The sequence below is a fragment of the Haliotis asinina genome, chromosome 10, assembly GCF_037392515.1.
Source record: "Haliotis asinina isolate JCU_RB_2024 chromosome 10, JCU_Hal_asi_v2, whole genome shotgun sequence".
NCBI classification, from domain to species: Eukaryota; Metazoa; Mollusca; class Gastropoda; order Lepetellida; family Haliotidae; genus Haliotis; species Haliotis asinina.
In genome coordinates, this window is record NC_090289.1 from 23,336,629 (window position 1) to 23,351,487 (window position 14,859).

The 14,859-nt window shown below is 40.7% G+C and overlaps 1 protein-coding gene across 3 annotated transcripts in view; it reads left to right on the forward strand.

Annotated features, from left to right (window-relative positions):
• The window catches only part of LOC137297881 (cardioacceleratory peptide receptor-like), a 68,871-nt gene that overhangs the window by 48,718 nt on the left and 5,294 nt on the right, over positions 1–14,859 (forward strand). For all 3 annotated transcript variants that reach the window (XM_067829852.1, XM_067829853.1, XM_067829855.1), the window contains exons 5-9: positions 4,583–4,676; positions 5,029–5,171; positions 6,963–7,125; positions 7,502–7,615; positions 10,059–10,239. In XM_067829852.1, the coding sequence (XP_067685953.1) occupies positions 4,583–4,676; positions 5,029–5,171; positions 6,963–7,125; positions 7,502–7,615; positions 10,059–10,239 (695 nt within the window). The remainder of the gene's footprint in view (positions 1–4,582; positions 4,677–5,028; positions 5,172–6,962; positions 7,126–7,501; positions 7,616–10,058; positions 10,240–14,859) is intronic.

Here is a 14,859-nt window from a genome sequence, read left to right on the forward strand (position 1 = left end):
GTCAACAGATTCGGAGGTATTAAACATGGGGCACCTAGAAAACTGGAGTGTCTGCCAACTTGGCACTGTGGATACAAATGTGATACTTCGCAAGCGAGGTCCAAAGATCACGTTGATAAGGTGTTTGCCTCTTCAAGTATCAGTGTTTAACTATCAATTGTTCCTTCAACCCAAAATTCCCTGTCTGCCTATTTAGGAGTAAGTTCTATGTAACCAATGTTATTGGTGGAGCAGTAGGATGATGACACAAATCTGTAAGACACCCTGTGAATATTTGCTAATGTGTGTTCAGACACGTACTTAGGAGATCCAATCTTTGACAGAAGTATTGTAATGACGGACATTCCCTGTATACAGGAGAGAATTCATAAGTGAAGTGGTGGTGTGCTGACACAAGGGAACAGCTTCCAACAAAGTTTCGAACATTATCAGAGCCTGGGTTATTATTGCACTTATCTGTTATCATTTTCAGGCAAACATATGTAGTGAAACACCTCAATGGCGAACTTATCCTTTCATGTAAATCATTATTGTACCCCTACCCATGGTTATCAGAGGTTTTAGGTACCAAGCATAGACCTCAACTACCTCCAAAACCTTTCATTGAAACCCATGGTGGGTACCTTTTTCATTAGTACCATAGGTTGTATTCGGGTGCCTATAAAGTGTTTTTCATCATTGTGGAACAGTATATTTTGTTTTCTAAAGTTATTTTCCTTGTTCCATTTTCTTTTTCGTCCTGTCCAAATCTTTAACCTTGCCTACACTGAATCAAAATTGTGAGAAATAATTTTTCGATTGTGCTGATGTATTTTTATTTTTTCCAGGTGGATTTTGGACATTTAGTCATTGCCTTCCCCGAGAAACATAATGTGTTGCAAACTGGTATCTAAGAGATATATTTTCAGATTTCAGATAACCTGTTTTTCTTTTGGTATTTCATTTTTTTTTCATTTTTGGCTATTTGTTGTCGACAACTGTATAGGTGTGCTCAGCATTCGAGCAGCAGCATGCATGTAGCAACTAAGGTGATATTTCATGTTGCATATACGGTTTCAGTCGTCGGCGCTGGTGGCGAATATTCAGCTCTGCCAGGTATGCATTCATGGGTATGGCTTTGATTTACGTTAACGTTTATCTATGGATTATCTGGCCATCCAAAAGCCATCACACATTTCAGAAGTATGGATTGATTTGATGATTGGTTTTGGGCCTCTCCCTGGTGTCTCTAGATGTGATGATTTGACTACAGATTTAACTTTGCCTCGTCTTCAGCTTAGAACCCCTGCCTTGTCTACACGCAGCCCAGACAGCGAATGGAACTTCTCCCAGGAAACGCTACCCAGTCGAACTCACCAAGAACTTTCCGGAGAGTCTGTAGACTCCTAACACTGCAGCCTTCTGCATTACCCAGAGTGTCAGAAGGGTTGTGCTCCCGGCGGAGACCACGGGCACTCTCTTGATCTGCGAGACACCGAGAACAATGAGGAGTCGACGGTGTACTTGGGATGCAATTTCCAAAGCGAGGTCGGCCTGTTTAGCATACGTTTCCTGAATATTGCCAATCATGTTGCTGTGAAAAAATCAGTGACTACAAATCAATTCATTGACTATCAATCATTATTCTAGCAATTAGATACAATCAATCTATTCTTCAGATACATTTGGTATCGCACTATAGATATCTGGACTATGCACTGACAATATGATTAATTGTATCTATACCAATATTTTGTGATAATTCTACAAGGGCATTATAAGATCAAGCAAATCAAGTTAGATATTCAGTGAACAGAAGCACCATTTATATTTCAACTGTTTGTCATTATTTGTCAGTTCCACGATTTGATTTGTATGATTAGAAAACATGATTTCATGTTTGAATTCAAACAAATTTGATTAGAGCATGTTTCTCTGGAGTACTTTATGCAGTGCTTCTATGGCAAAAGTACTTTATGCATGTACTTCGAGGAAACAAAAGTATGTACTGTCTATCATTAGAAGTCAAGAACATAACCTTGACGGAAGGCCATTAGCTTGTGGTGCTGTTATCAGACTCTTTGTCTTCCCGGAGAAATCAACTTCTTGACATGTGTGACAGTAACATCCTTTTGTTTTAATTGCTTCTCCTTTATTCGTTTCTTTCAATGTGCCATGTCAAAGAGCTGGTAGCCTAAATGCATACTTCAAGAATATCCCAAGTGGTGAAGATAATGTACACAGCGAGAGACATGCCAGGAAATGTTATTGATGCGAATATAATATAAGGCTAATTAACAGCCCTGTAGAGTCAAGACGGTAATTAGCGTGAACACATCGCATGGATGCACAGAGAACAGGACGACAACCAGAGGCAACCATTAGCCTGTGCGCAATTAGCCTTAGATCAGGTGTCCGGTCACGGTCCTAAAGGTGTCGTAATGACGTGTGCTCCAAGTGGTTAACCCTGGGTCCACCACTGCCCTTCTGTAAGGAGAAACGTACGCAGTCTGGTGTGTGCAGAAATCTGTGGACCGCAGTGCAGGACGTGGATCATAGATAATTCATAAACATTCTCCAGATCTTCTATTTGATCTGGGGTACAACTGTCATGTATAGAGTGTACAAAAATTGCTGTTTTATCCAATTATTATTTCTCCGGTGTCAGCTTCTGAAGTGAAACATCTATTGCAAACAAAATACTTGTCTTTTACCCATGGACGAGCTTGCACTGAATAACGCCCTAATAGTTATACGATAATAGAAGGATGAAATAATATCATTTTTGACACTTACCGGTTTCCACACTTCCAAGATGTTGTACACGTGACAACACAAGGATGTTGATGTCCGTTGTAATCTGACTGGCATTGGGGTCATCATAGGACCTTCTTCGGATGATCAGACAATTCGCGCTTATGAATCTATCTAGCAACAGTTGAGAAATATGAAATGCACTTCACATTCTAAGTGAGTGAGTGACTTTAAATCACGGAAATGTACCCAGAAATATGTGGATAAAGACAAACGACGTGACAGGATTTATTTACCCTTTTTTCATTGGTCCGAAATGACTTCATTAATTAAACATCATTCAGGTTTGGTAATCCTTCATATTTACCGAAAACCTAAACTGACAGGAGAATGTGCGTTAAAGAGGTTTCGAAGTCCTTTATGCCGGTACTTCTACACGTGCGTACACGTGTGTGTGTGTTCACTTATATTTTTTCTTCGTTTTGTCTCTGTGTCGAAGCAAGACAATACATGACACAGATCGTATACAATTATAAGTTGTCAGTGTTTAAATCTCCCGACCCTTCGCCCAATTGTTTACGTCAAATAGGTCAATTTATTTTGCGCATAATACTCAAACTGTTGCCGGTTATTGTATGTGAGAGTCAGTGCCTGGAGGAGCGTCCTGATTTCAGTGCTGTATTGTCAGTGCTTATTTCATTACGAATATGTCCTCTTTACACTTCGGTCGTTCCATCAAACAACGTACGGTGTAATACGGTCCGATACTCAACACTGACTGAATGTAAATGAATTTTCTGTTGATCACAAAGTCATGGAACCTCCAATATGGACGCCCTGTTGATGGTGTCACGAGGCTTTGTTCACATCACCATGAAGTCGAAACCTTCAGTGTAAACACCAACTGCATGTCTATAAGAACACTATGTCTGTTATTTCCAGGTAATATTTGTTTAAAGTTCAATTACATCCATCTGTATGAACGGCGGGAAGTCCCCCGGCGATCTCTGCATCTGTATGATACATCTGAACACTTTTCCCTGAGTGTTGATGACATTAGAGCCTGTTGCTTTATGTGAACAATTCAATATAATTGTTTCCAACTCCACTGTAGTCCAGGGATTCAATTATTAAAGGGAATGCTTCAATTACGTGTCGGCGTAATAACCCAGGATACACAGTACTGGAGCGGGGTGTATGATAGAGAAACATAAAGCCAGTAACAGCGGAGAACTGGATGCATAATTAACTATCCTACTTGCGAGCAATGCCGTTGGGTGTGAGACACTACTCACTGTTCGTATTTCTCTGTTGTTCTCTGTTGTAACACTGAAGCTTCGGATGCAGCTCGTGTGATAAGTTCACAGCTTCTCTCAGCCATCTGAACTTTGTCAGGCACTCAGCGGATGGCAGTTTAACTCTCAGTCGTTAAAATGTAAGAATAAAGTGAGAAGAACATTTCCCATGAAAATAAAACCTTAGAAAAATATTGACATATTGAAAGGACGTTTACTGTTTCATGAACTGTGCTTTGTGCATTATATCAAGCTAAACATAATAGAATTACATTCGTGTCGCAGTGACACAAGTTTGACACAAGTTTTCCTCCTGTGTAATGTGATGGCTAAACAAGGATGAAGTATTCAGTGTTGTCTTTTTTGAAACTGTAAATATTACGTACTGTATGCCCGTATTGCAAGTTATTATCTATGTCCAAGTATGTCACTCTTCTTCATCTGTGATATTTAAAATGAATAACTTTGTTTTGTTTCTTTTGCCGTAACCAATATTTGCTGACGTTGCTACTATCTGAGAAAACATGTAGGTACCTGGCGGTCTTCTTTTTCAGTCCGTGGTAATGTTTGCCTCCACGTACATGCTGGTGTCGCTCAGCATCGACAGACTCGACGCCGTCGCTCGCCCTATGCTCTTCAGTGGAAGCTGTATGTATAGCTATGTGTGTAGTCATTTGGGAGTGCGCGTGAGTGTACGCGCCTGCATGTATATTTGTGTGTGCGTGTGTGCGTGTGTGCATGTGTGTGAGAGAGTGCGTGTATTCAATTTTATCTCGTCTTATAGAAGCAAGACAATAAACGACACTGGTCGAATAAAACTATCACTTGGGTGTAGTCCAAGAGAACAGACAAAGTGATGGCAGCTCATAAATCAGAATTGCGGCGTTGCTCGTAAACACTTGACTGTCTGTCCGCCGCCCCTCAGCTCCATCCAACAAGTCCGGCGTTGAACATCTAACAGATTGCATGTTAACCCTATATATGTGCTGTTCTATTGAAGGGAAGCGAGGGAGACTTCTGATAGGTGGAGCATGGGTGTTGTCTCTCATCTTCTCCATCCCTATGTTGGTGCTGTTTCACGAGGCGCATGTTCACGGAGGCCCCCAGTGTTACATTACCATGCAGCATGACTGGCACTGGCAGGTACAGTCCACTCATAGAGCCAACCACAAACAGTTCACTCAAAAAACCAGCCACAAACAGTTAACTTACAGAGCTAACGACGAGCAGTTCACTCATAGAGCTAACCACAAACAGTTCACTCACAGAGCTAACCACGAACAGTTCACTCATAGAGCTAACCACGAACAGTCCACTCATAGAGCTAACCACAAACAGTTCACTCATAAAGATAACCACGAACAATTCACTTATAGAACCAGCCACAAACAGTTCACTCATAGAGCTAACCACAAACAGTTCACACATAGAGCTAACCACAAACAGTTCACTCATAGAGCTAACCACGAACAGTCCACTCATAGAGCCAACCACGAACAATCCACACATAGAGCTAACCACAAACAGTTCACTCATAGAGCCAACCACAAACAGTTCACTCATAGAGCCAACCACAAACAGTTCACTCATAGAGCCAACCACAAACAGTCCACTCATAGAGCCAACCACAAACAGTCCACTCATAGAGCTAACCACAAACAGTCCACACATAGAGCTAAACACAAACAGTCCAAAAAGTTCACCCATAGAGCCAACCACAGACAGTTCACTCATAGAGCCAACCACGAACAATCCACTCATAGAGCTTACCACGAACAGTCCACTCATAGAGCCAACCACAAACAGTTCACTCATAGAGCTAACCACGAACAGTCCACTCATAGAGCTAACCACAATCAGTCCACACATAGAGCTAACCACGAACAGTTCACTCATAGAGCCAACCACAAACAGTCCACACATAGAGCTAACCACAAACAGTCCACTCATAGAGCCAACCACAAACAGTCCACTCATAGAGCCAACCACGAACAGTCCACTCATAGAGCTAACCACAAACAGTCCACTCATAGAGCCAACCACAAACAATCCACTCATAGAGCTAACCACGAACAGTCCACTCATAGAGCCAACCACAAACAGTCCACTCATAGAGCTAACCACAAACAGTCCACACATAGAGCTAACCACGAACAGTTCACTCATAGAGCCAACCACAAATTAAACAGTTCACTCATAGAGCTAACCACAAACAGTCCACTCATAGAGCCAACCACAAACAGTCCACACATAGAGCTAACCACAAACAGTCCACACATAGAGCTAACCACAAACAGTCCAAACAGTTCACTCATAGAGCCAACCACAAACAGTTCACTCATAGAGCCAACCACGAACAATCCACTCATAGAGCTAACCACGAACAGTCCACTCATAGAACTAACCACAGACAGTTCAAAATACAGGGCACGCTGACCTTGGATGAGTACAATCACAAAGAGTAAACTCATCGTTTACAATACAGTACATGTTGATCTTGGGTGGGTACAACCACAGACAAAGAGCTTTTCATACATTAAGTAAACAAGTTTAGTTAGTTGTGTCCAACAGTGAGCATGTCCCGATGAGTGTGATTCGTGTTTAGCTGCTTGTGTCGAGTCTGCTGCAGAATATCGAATTTCGATGTGTGTGTGTGTGTGTGTGTGTGTGTGTGTGTGTGTGTGTGTGTTATGGGTAGATGTATAGCATAACGATGTACTGAAGGTGCGAGTGCTAGACTGACATCAATATTCCTTTAGCAGTTTGATAAAAAGTAAAACTTTCCAGAATTAAGCATAATTTTCGCTTCATGCAGTTGTCCTTGATTAACCGTATATGTGATGACCAAATGCTACGTGACAAAACAGTTACACACAGTAGTTCCCGTTTAAACTTGTCCTCAACAACATCCATATGGGCTTTGATTCTTTCCAGCTTTACTTAACCCTGATTGCCATCAGTGTGTTTGTCGTCCCCGCCGTCATCATCTGCTTCTGCTACCTCGTCATCATCTTCACCATCTGGCGAAGCAGCATCCTACTCAAGCCTCAAGACACGCCCGAACAGAAGAGGGCAAGAAGGAAGTCCAAAGATGAAGGTAAGAACCCACCGATAATATCTCCCGTTGCCGGTGACAGAATAATAAGAAACCAGCTCATGGTCGTAGTACCAAGTATGTTAGATATATCAGAGAGTATCTGAAAACATATTTCACCGCATGTTACACAGACATACCTTTATTGTATACTTTTTATAGTTAATAAAGTTTAGACGTCTCACAGCCAAGTCAGTTTAAAGCCCTTGGTAGTTTGTAAAATACGAAAAGCACAGATTATTACTTTTAATATGACTAAGAGTCACAGAATGATAGTTGGTTATTCGTCAACGTAGAGAGATTTTACTTAGTATAACTTCCTAGTACATGCAAGTAGAATTTAGCTCGTGTAGGTTTGTGTCTTTGTTTCCTTTTTCAGAACTTTTAACTGGGAGCCTGACTACTTCTCGGAGCGACAGCTGTACCAGTTCCAGGGGAATTATTCCTCAAGCAAAAGTTCGAACAATTAAAATGACTTTCATAATAGTTTTAGGTGAGACATACAACAAACGCATTACCTTCAATTCATTCGCGAGCGATAGTCTATATTTAAGGCGGGGAATTGTTGTCCTTTTTGTGACAGAAAATATGTCTTTTCAATAAGTGTAGTTTAAAAAGTTTATTTTCTACCAATGTTTGCTCAACACTACTCAAAGTATTTTTACACGTTTGAAACATCTATGAGGACACTTTTCTAAACGATCCCCTTTTTCGGTTGTCTATCTTCTCAGTCTAAGTCAACTTATCCTCAGTACTTTTCGTTACACTCCACTACTGAGTCTAACAAAACCTTACGGGAGGTCGCGTCAGGTAACCTTTGAGATTGACCAATCAGAACACAACTTACCAAATCGCGAAAGTGCACATTCACATATACCTTTTGTACTTTTTATCTCGAAAAGGTTCGTACCTGAACGATTCCGAATGCTATTTAGCGTACGATCGCTTTCGGGTGATGCACACGGCGTACGTACAACCATGACAACGGTGAGTAAACAGTCGCTGAAAATAATGTTTTTGACAATATTCAAGGATGTTATCTGGCGGCAATATTACCTATAATGGTAACCATGTCAACAGAACTCCCAAAGCGTATATACTGCAGGTCAAATAAGTGTGTTATATGCAGATTTGTGGAGAGATCTGTGTCGGTGACCTGAATATTTTAAAAGTCCCTCCGATCCCTAAGTAGTAGCCGTTGTCTGATTGGTTAAATCTATTTAACCGTCTCTCATTTGATTGGACTGTGATTGGTTGCTCAAAGGTGACCTGACGCGACCTTCTACTAGGTTTTGTTAGACTCAGTGGTGGAGTGTAACGAAATACACTGAGACGAAGATTACTTAGACTGTATATCTTCTATACTTTGAATCAACAGAAGTAACTTGCCTGTAAAGTGAATAGTTTCAAAATGTATGACAGATGTATGATCGACGCTACTCGAGCTGAGATATGATAATATGATGATGTGTAATAGACACATCGGCGGCAGCGGCCCATGACTGCAGTTGTGAAATTAACTATGTGTAAAATATTTAAGATTAACTGTTAAATAGTTTCAGCTTTGTATAACTGCACGTTTAGCACTGAAAAGTCATTACACATGTATAATGTTGTCTTAGATTACTTATCATTAAAAGAAAGTAATCAGAGTTTATTAACGTAATTAGACCACACTTCGAGGCACTACACAGACAGAAGCCGATATTTGATTCATATTTACTCCCGTCAGCATGTAGTGAAAACGCACAAGCGATTAATGAAGTACTGGGGTGGGGTTAGAGTTGTTCTTCAGCAACCCATGATTCACGTAAGCGGCGACAAACGGGATGGGCTTGTCGGCTTCACTGACTTGGTTCACACATGTCATCATACCCCAATTGTGTAGATCGATGCTCTTGATGTTGACCACTGGGTTTTCTGGTTCAGACACGATTCTGTGCAGTCATATGGCTTGAATAGTCCTTGGTGCTAACAAAAACAAATCAGACAACGGCGCCTAGTGTTAATACAGAATGAAAGCAGTTCTGGTATATTTTATTCAGATAATTTGTAAAAACGAATTTGTGAAAGGGTTTCACCGAGGGGCAATATTTTCAGTTTCAGGAATTTATTATTAACGGTCAGATACAGTACGTGTAACTGTCCATTTGAGAATGACTTCACTCCAGCGTTTCAAGGTCACGAAGTCACGAAACGACCGTTTTTTTCATCTGTTTTCCAACACGCAAAATAAATATATTTAGTTTAATTTTCGACAATCTTTGCCAACAAGGCCCGAGCTGACCTGAGTTCCGCGGAGTACCATACAGATGCCTGCAGCCACGTATAGAATGGCCTTAACTATCCGCCGGTCTCCAGTCTGGACGATATTATGAGATGATTATCTTACTATGTCACCATATATGTTGCTGTTCATTTTCAACCTGTTCGTAAACAATTTAGAGATATTGTATACCCAAGTCCGACCGAAGTACTGCCAACATTACTTTAAGTTGTAGCACGTAGTACATATTAGATTAGATGAAGAACCTAAACCCAAATATGAGTGAGTGAGTGAGTGAGTTTAGTTTTACGTCGCACTTAGCAATATTCCAGCTATATGGCGACGGTCTGTAAATAATCGAGTCTGGACCAGACAATCCAGTGATCAACAACATGAGCATCGATCTGCTCAATGGGGAACCGATGACATGTGTCAACCAAGTCAGCTAGTCTGACCACCCGATCCCGTTAGTCGCCTCTTACGACAAGCATAGTCACCTTTTATGGCAAGCATGGGTTGCTGAAGGCCTATTCTACCCCGGGACCTTCACGGGTCAAACCCAAATATGAACATAAAACGCTTTCGATTCTATATTCTTTTCTAAATACTCTTAGCGGAGTGAGTAGAAGTAACTCTCTTGCCATACATTATAACCATGTTCTCTTTTCAGTTTTTATTGTGTGTTGGAGTCCGTACTTTATATTCAACCTGTTTCATGTATACGGCTACGTTCCCCACACACCAACCATGGGAAAGATATCCACGTTTGTTCAAAGTCTGGCCCCATTAAACTGTGCCGCTAACCCAGTCATATACGGCATCTTCAGCACACGAATCTGCAAATACTTAAGGTGAGTTGCCGGGTGATGGGGAAAGTTCTTTACGACAGTGTTTATTGTTAGTATAGTAACCAGTCTCGTACACATAGAGTGATGGTTAGAGGAGTAAAGCCACGCGACTGTTCAACTTTACCTGTTCCAGAATAAATCAGACTAATATATATATATATACCTAGTTGGAGAGACGAGATCGGTTTCAAAACAAACTTTTAGAGCAGCAACGTTTGAAATTCAAGATGGCAGAATTCTTCAATCCACGTACGGGGATTTTGTAGGAACAACTAGGATAGAGAGTTATATTTGTCGTCTAATTTTTTCACTCGTCGTGTCAAGAGGCCTTGTACTATTGCTCTCTTTCTCTATAATGCTGGCATATTCTTTATATTAACAACATGGGGAAACAGCGTCCAGATATTCCGTTTCCTTTTATAGGTCTGCATGTTGTTGATCACTGGATTGTCTGCCCCAGTCTGGACTATTTACAGACAGCCGCCAGAAAGCTGTAAGATCGCTGAGTGCGGTGTTACACAACTAACACACATTTCATAGGTCAACTGACGTGCTCGCCCGACTAATTCGTCTGCCTGTTGTGGTAGGGGGATTTCCTAAAGCTTCCCTGACCCCTTGTCTTGGACATTATTGCACAAAGTGTGTCGTTTATGCAACTAATAACAAGGATTGATCTTCGAACGGACATTCCCTGTTTCATTATTGTCTAGACGCTGTTTCCTATCGACAGTTCGTGGGCTTCGCAATAGCCAAATAATGTAAACGTTTATGTTTCACAATAACATCTTATCGTTCATCATCAAATTATCTGGATGTGATCTTGGGAGACATCAATGAACCCACACAAGGAGAAGAAATGGCATTAATGAATGGATATTACTGCAAATGCTGCTGCCTTGTACAACCTATTATATTTACACATACGTCGATTAAAATTACACAGCCAAAATACAAACCTAGATATACTAATTACTTTGGCCACAACAACAAACTGTAAGTTAACGGTCTTCTTTAGAAACTACTGTTTGAAGAAGCCACAAAGATTGTTATTTGTAACGAGACATGAACCGTCAGAGCTAAAGACCAGCCAAGATGGTTTTCGTGTTTTGTGGACTTAATGAGAATGTCCTGCAGAAATAATTCTTGATCAATTTGACGACCCAGGCCATTTTCATGATGGCTCCTAAACCCCTGGTAAGTGCCTGGGACTAGGAGGAAGATCGTCTGCTAATGTTTCTAGGACTTACCCCCCGGGGGCATCAGGCGGACGACAGAAGAAGGCATAGACAATAAGACTATCTTTTCCCCATGCTTAGACAATCACTAAATTAACGACGGCTGACGGTGTAAGCGGGTTTGGGGCCTTGTTACAGCGTTTTCATTTCGTCAAGACAATAGTGCTTGTTCTAGTTATTCCCGTCACTGATGTTGGGATTTATGACAAGCAATTATTGAAAGCAAACTTGGACTGTCTGTGACAGAGGGAGTGCGCCGTTTCTTGTCAGTGCTGTGTGATGTGTCCTTCTTAAGTGATCCGTCTATATTGACATAACATTCGATGTATAGTTAAGAAGTCAGGGCTGCTATAACCTGATCCATGAGGATGTAGACAGCTGTTGTGTGTCAGCTTATTCGATAAATTATGTCTCGTCCAGCCCCTTCGCTTTTCACAACAGTCAATGATATAGAGGAGTAGAGTTGAGAACGTAACCGTTGGTTCTTTAGGTAACACAGAGGTTATAAAACAGTATGTTTCTGTGACTGTAGAACAGTGAAAGCTCGATACCTGCATGTACTTCTGTAATGTATAGTTCTTGTTATAAGACTTTATAAAGAATGAGAGGAGCATGTAGATGTTTGTGATTCAGTATCGAATATCATAATTAGTGCAAGCCTGTCATTCAGGATGAGTCGTGATTGTTTCAGTCATATCGCGACTCAAACACACAAACAAACAAACAAATAAATAAACTGACTATTACAAAATTGGCATATAACAGTAAAGATATTGGAGCACCTTTAAATACAGCACAACTTCTCGTGAGGACGTTAGGGTTAGGTGAAAATAACCTAACTTAACCCTTACCCCAACCCCAACCTAAACCTAATCACCTACAATAACGTAAAAGAGCATTATGACGCGTTTTAAAGTTTGTGCTGTGTTCTAAAGGTAGGCCAAAACATTAATAAATTAAAAAATACATTAAACTAAATACATTAAATAAATTAGCAGCAACCAAAGTTTTGTAACCCTTCATATATATATAATATAAAGTAGCATTTTTTAAATATGGCATAAAGGTAGTGATTTCAAATGTTTATCTCCAGCGATAGAAAACAACTTTTCAATATGCACTCGTGTGTAGAATTTCAGTGACCTGCATAGCCTGGTGATCTCATTAAATGTAACCTTACAATCCAAGATGCAACCTAGGTGTAACCTGGACTATGTAAGATGTATATCCACATGGTTGATCCGCTCCCTTTCCTTTGCATGTTAGGGACAGGATCCGATCGTAGTCTTGTAGTCTCTGTATGAAATTACATGTCGTGTCACAAACCTACTATTACTGCATTATCAGCCATAATATCCCATCAACACGGCGGGGTAACTGACACAACAATGATAAATAATAATGCATGTCTATATAAAACGCAGCAATTCACCGGCATAATCTGGTCTGTATGCTAGCAGAGAGTTTATCGCTGGAACTGGTAGACCTGATAAACAAGTCTTAAGCTGTGATGTAAAAGAAGAGACAGTGCTAGAAGACGATAGTCGTTGTGCATTTGTCTGTCACTTGCGTCATTGTTACCTGGTTTGTTTAAGCCTTCCTCTGACGTATCACAACCCATTCACTTATATCATGTGAAACATAAAATCGGCGATAAAACGTGGTTTTGACGTTATGAGGAGGACATATTACATGAGATATGTTCTGTGGTACCCTTGTGACCTGTAACACTGTGCGGTCCTACCAGGCTACTGTCTGGTATCGTTCTGCTGTAAACATCTCAACATTCTGATCCCTGAGAATGATAATCTCTGATGATAATAATCCCCGATGATGATAATCTCTGATGATGATCCTTAGTTGGCAATGACCAATTTCGACTTATCACACGAGACTCAGTCTGGAATCACATTATACTCTGTAAAAGAACAACTAATATGTAATCATGTGACAAATGAAATGAAAGGCGTTTTACACGAACTAAAATCGTATCACTTGATGATAATGTTCAGATAGGTTGGTTTCATAAACTAATTTAGGTACAATCGATCCGTCGAGGGCTCTTTCCTCCAGGTGACGCCTTTAAAGTAATCACATTCATGCCGTAATGAGGCGCTTAATGGTTCTGCATTGAAGCATTTTGCTTCTCGATTAGGCCCCGGTTTGGAACTTAAAGTGTCTTCTGAAACACTCCTCCTCCTGTGACACGAAACCATTCAGTCCTCGACTGGAAACCTTGCTGCTCCTGGGTCATTCCAGTGGACCATAACATTTCTACGGAAAAATAAGCCTACTTGCTCCTCAGATATTTCCTTAAACAAATTTCGAATTCGACACAACTTTTACGGCTTTATTGACTGGATACATATGTTGTGGTAGAACTTACTTTTTTAAAGGAATGATATTTGGTCATCCGTGTTCACCTCCCATGAAAAAAATCACATGTTACAGTTTAATACGAGCTTTCTCAATTTGTGCCGTCAGACAGAGTATTGTTTTTCAAATAACCCGTAGCTTAAATCTTTTAATGTGTCGGCGACAAGCAATCAAGATGTATATCAGCATGTAATGCATATTCATTTGTTCCTTTGGGGATGGAGTACACGTGAGAGTGAAGCGTGAGAGCACGTTTTGCAGTACAAATGATTTCTTTTCAGATACTCTTACATACGCCGTCGGGTTAATTGGAAATGCCAGATCGAATCAACTATAAGCGCATCTAATTGTTAATGTGAGATGATGCCGTGACATATACAATATGTATTATACTGGCAAAGATCCAGTGATCCACCTCAACAATATCCTGCTGGAAAACACATGGGCGAATCAGCTGGTGGGCGATCTTTGCCTTTCAATATATACTCAAGGAACAAGTAACTGTGCTTCATACGAATGGTATCGATGTCGGGTTAATGGAGACATATAACAGCATTTGTCAGATCCAGATGTTTTCACACAAAAAAGTCATTTGACAAACCCCCTAGTGGTAACAGGTGAAACAGTATTGGGGATGGAGCAGAGATGGTAGAAACCCGGAATAACAGCGGGGCATGGAAGTACAGCATGCTGCCTCAGAACGTATCAAGATGTACGTCAAATGGCATTGTCTTGTGCACGTGACGCTACGTCCCTGTAGATAGGACAGACAAAGTCCCGAACGATGATCGGTAGCGTACGCCATTCAAATTGCCATTATCAGTGGTGATCTGTGATGCAACACCGGGGCATTACTCGCGCTCCCAGTTAAAGTTAGGTAAATATAGAATGTCAGAGATAGACAACGTCCAGTCTTGGCTATCATCAGAAACGAATCCCGTTTGGTGTAAAGGAGAAATAACCTGTACAAATTATATGAAAGATTCATTAAAACGCTCACCTTGTCGCCTAT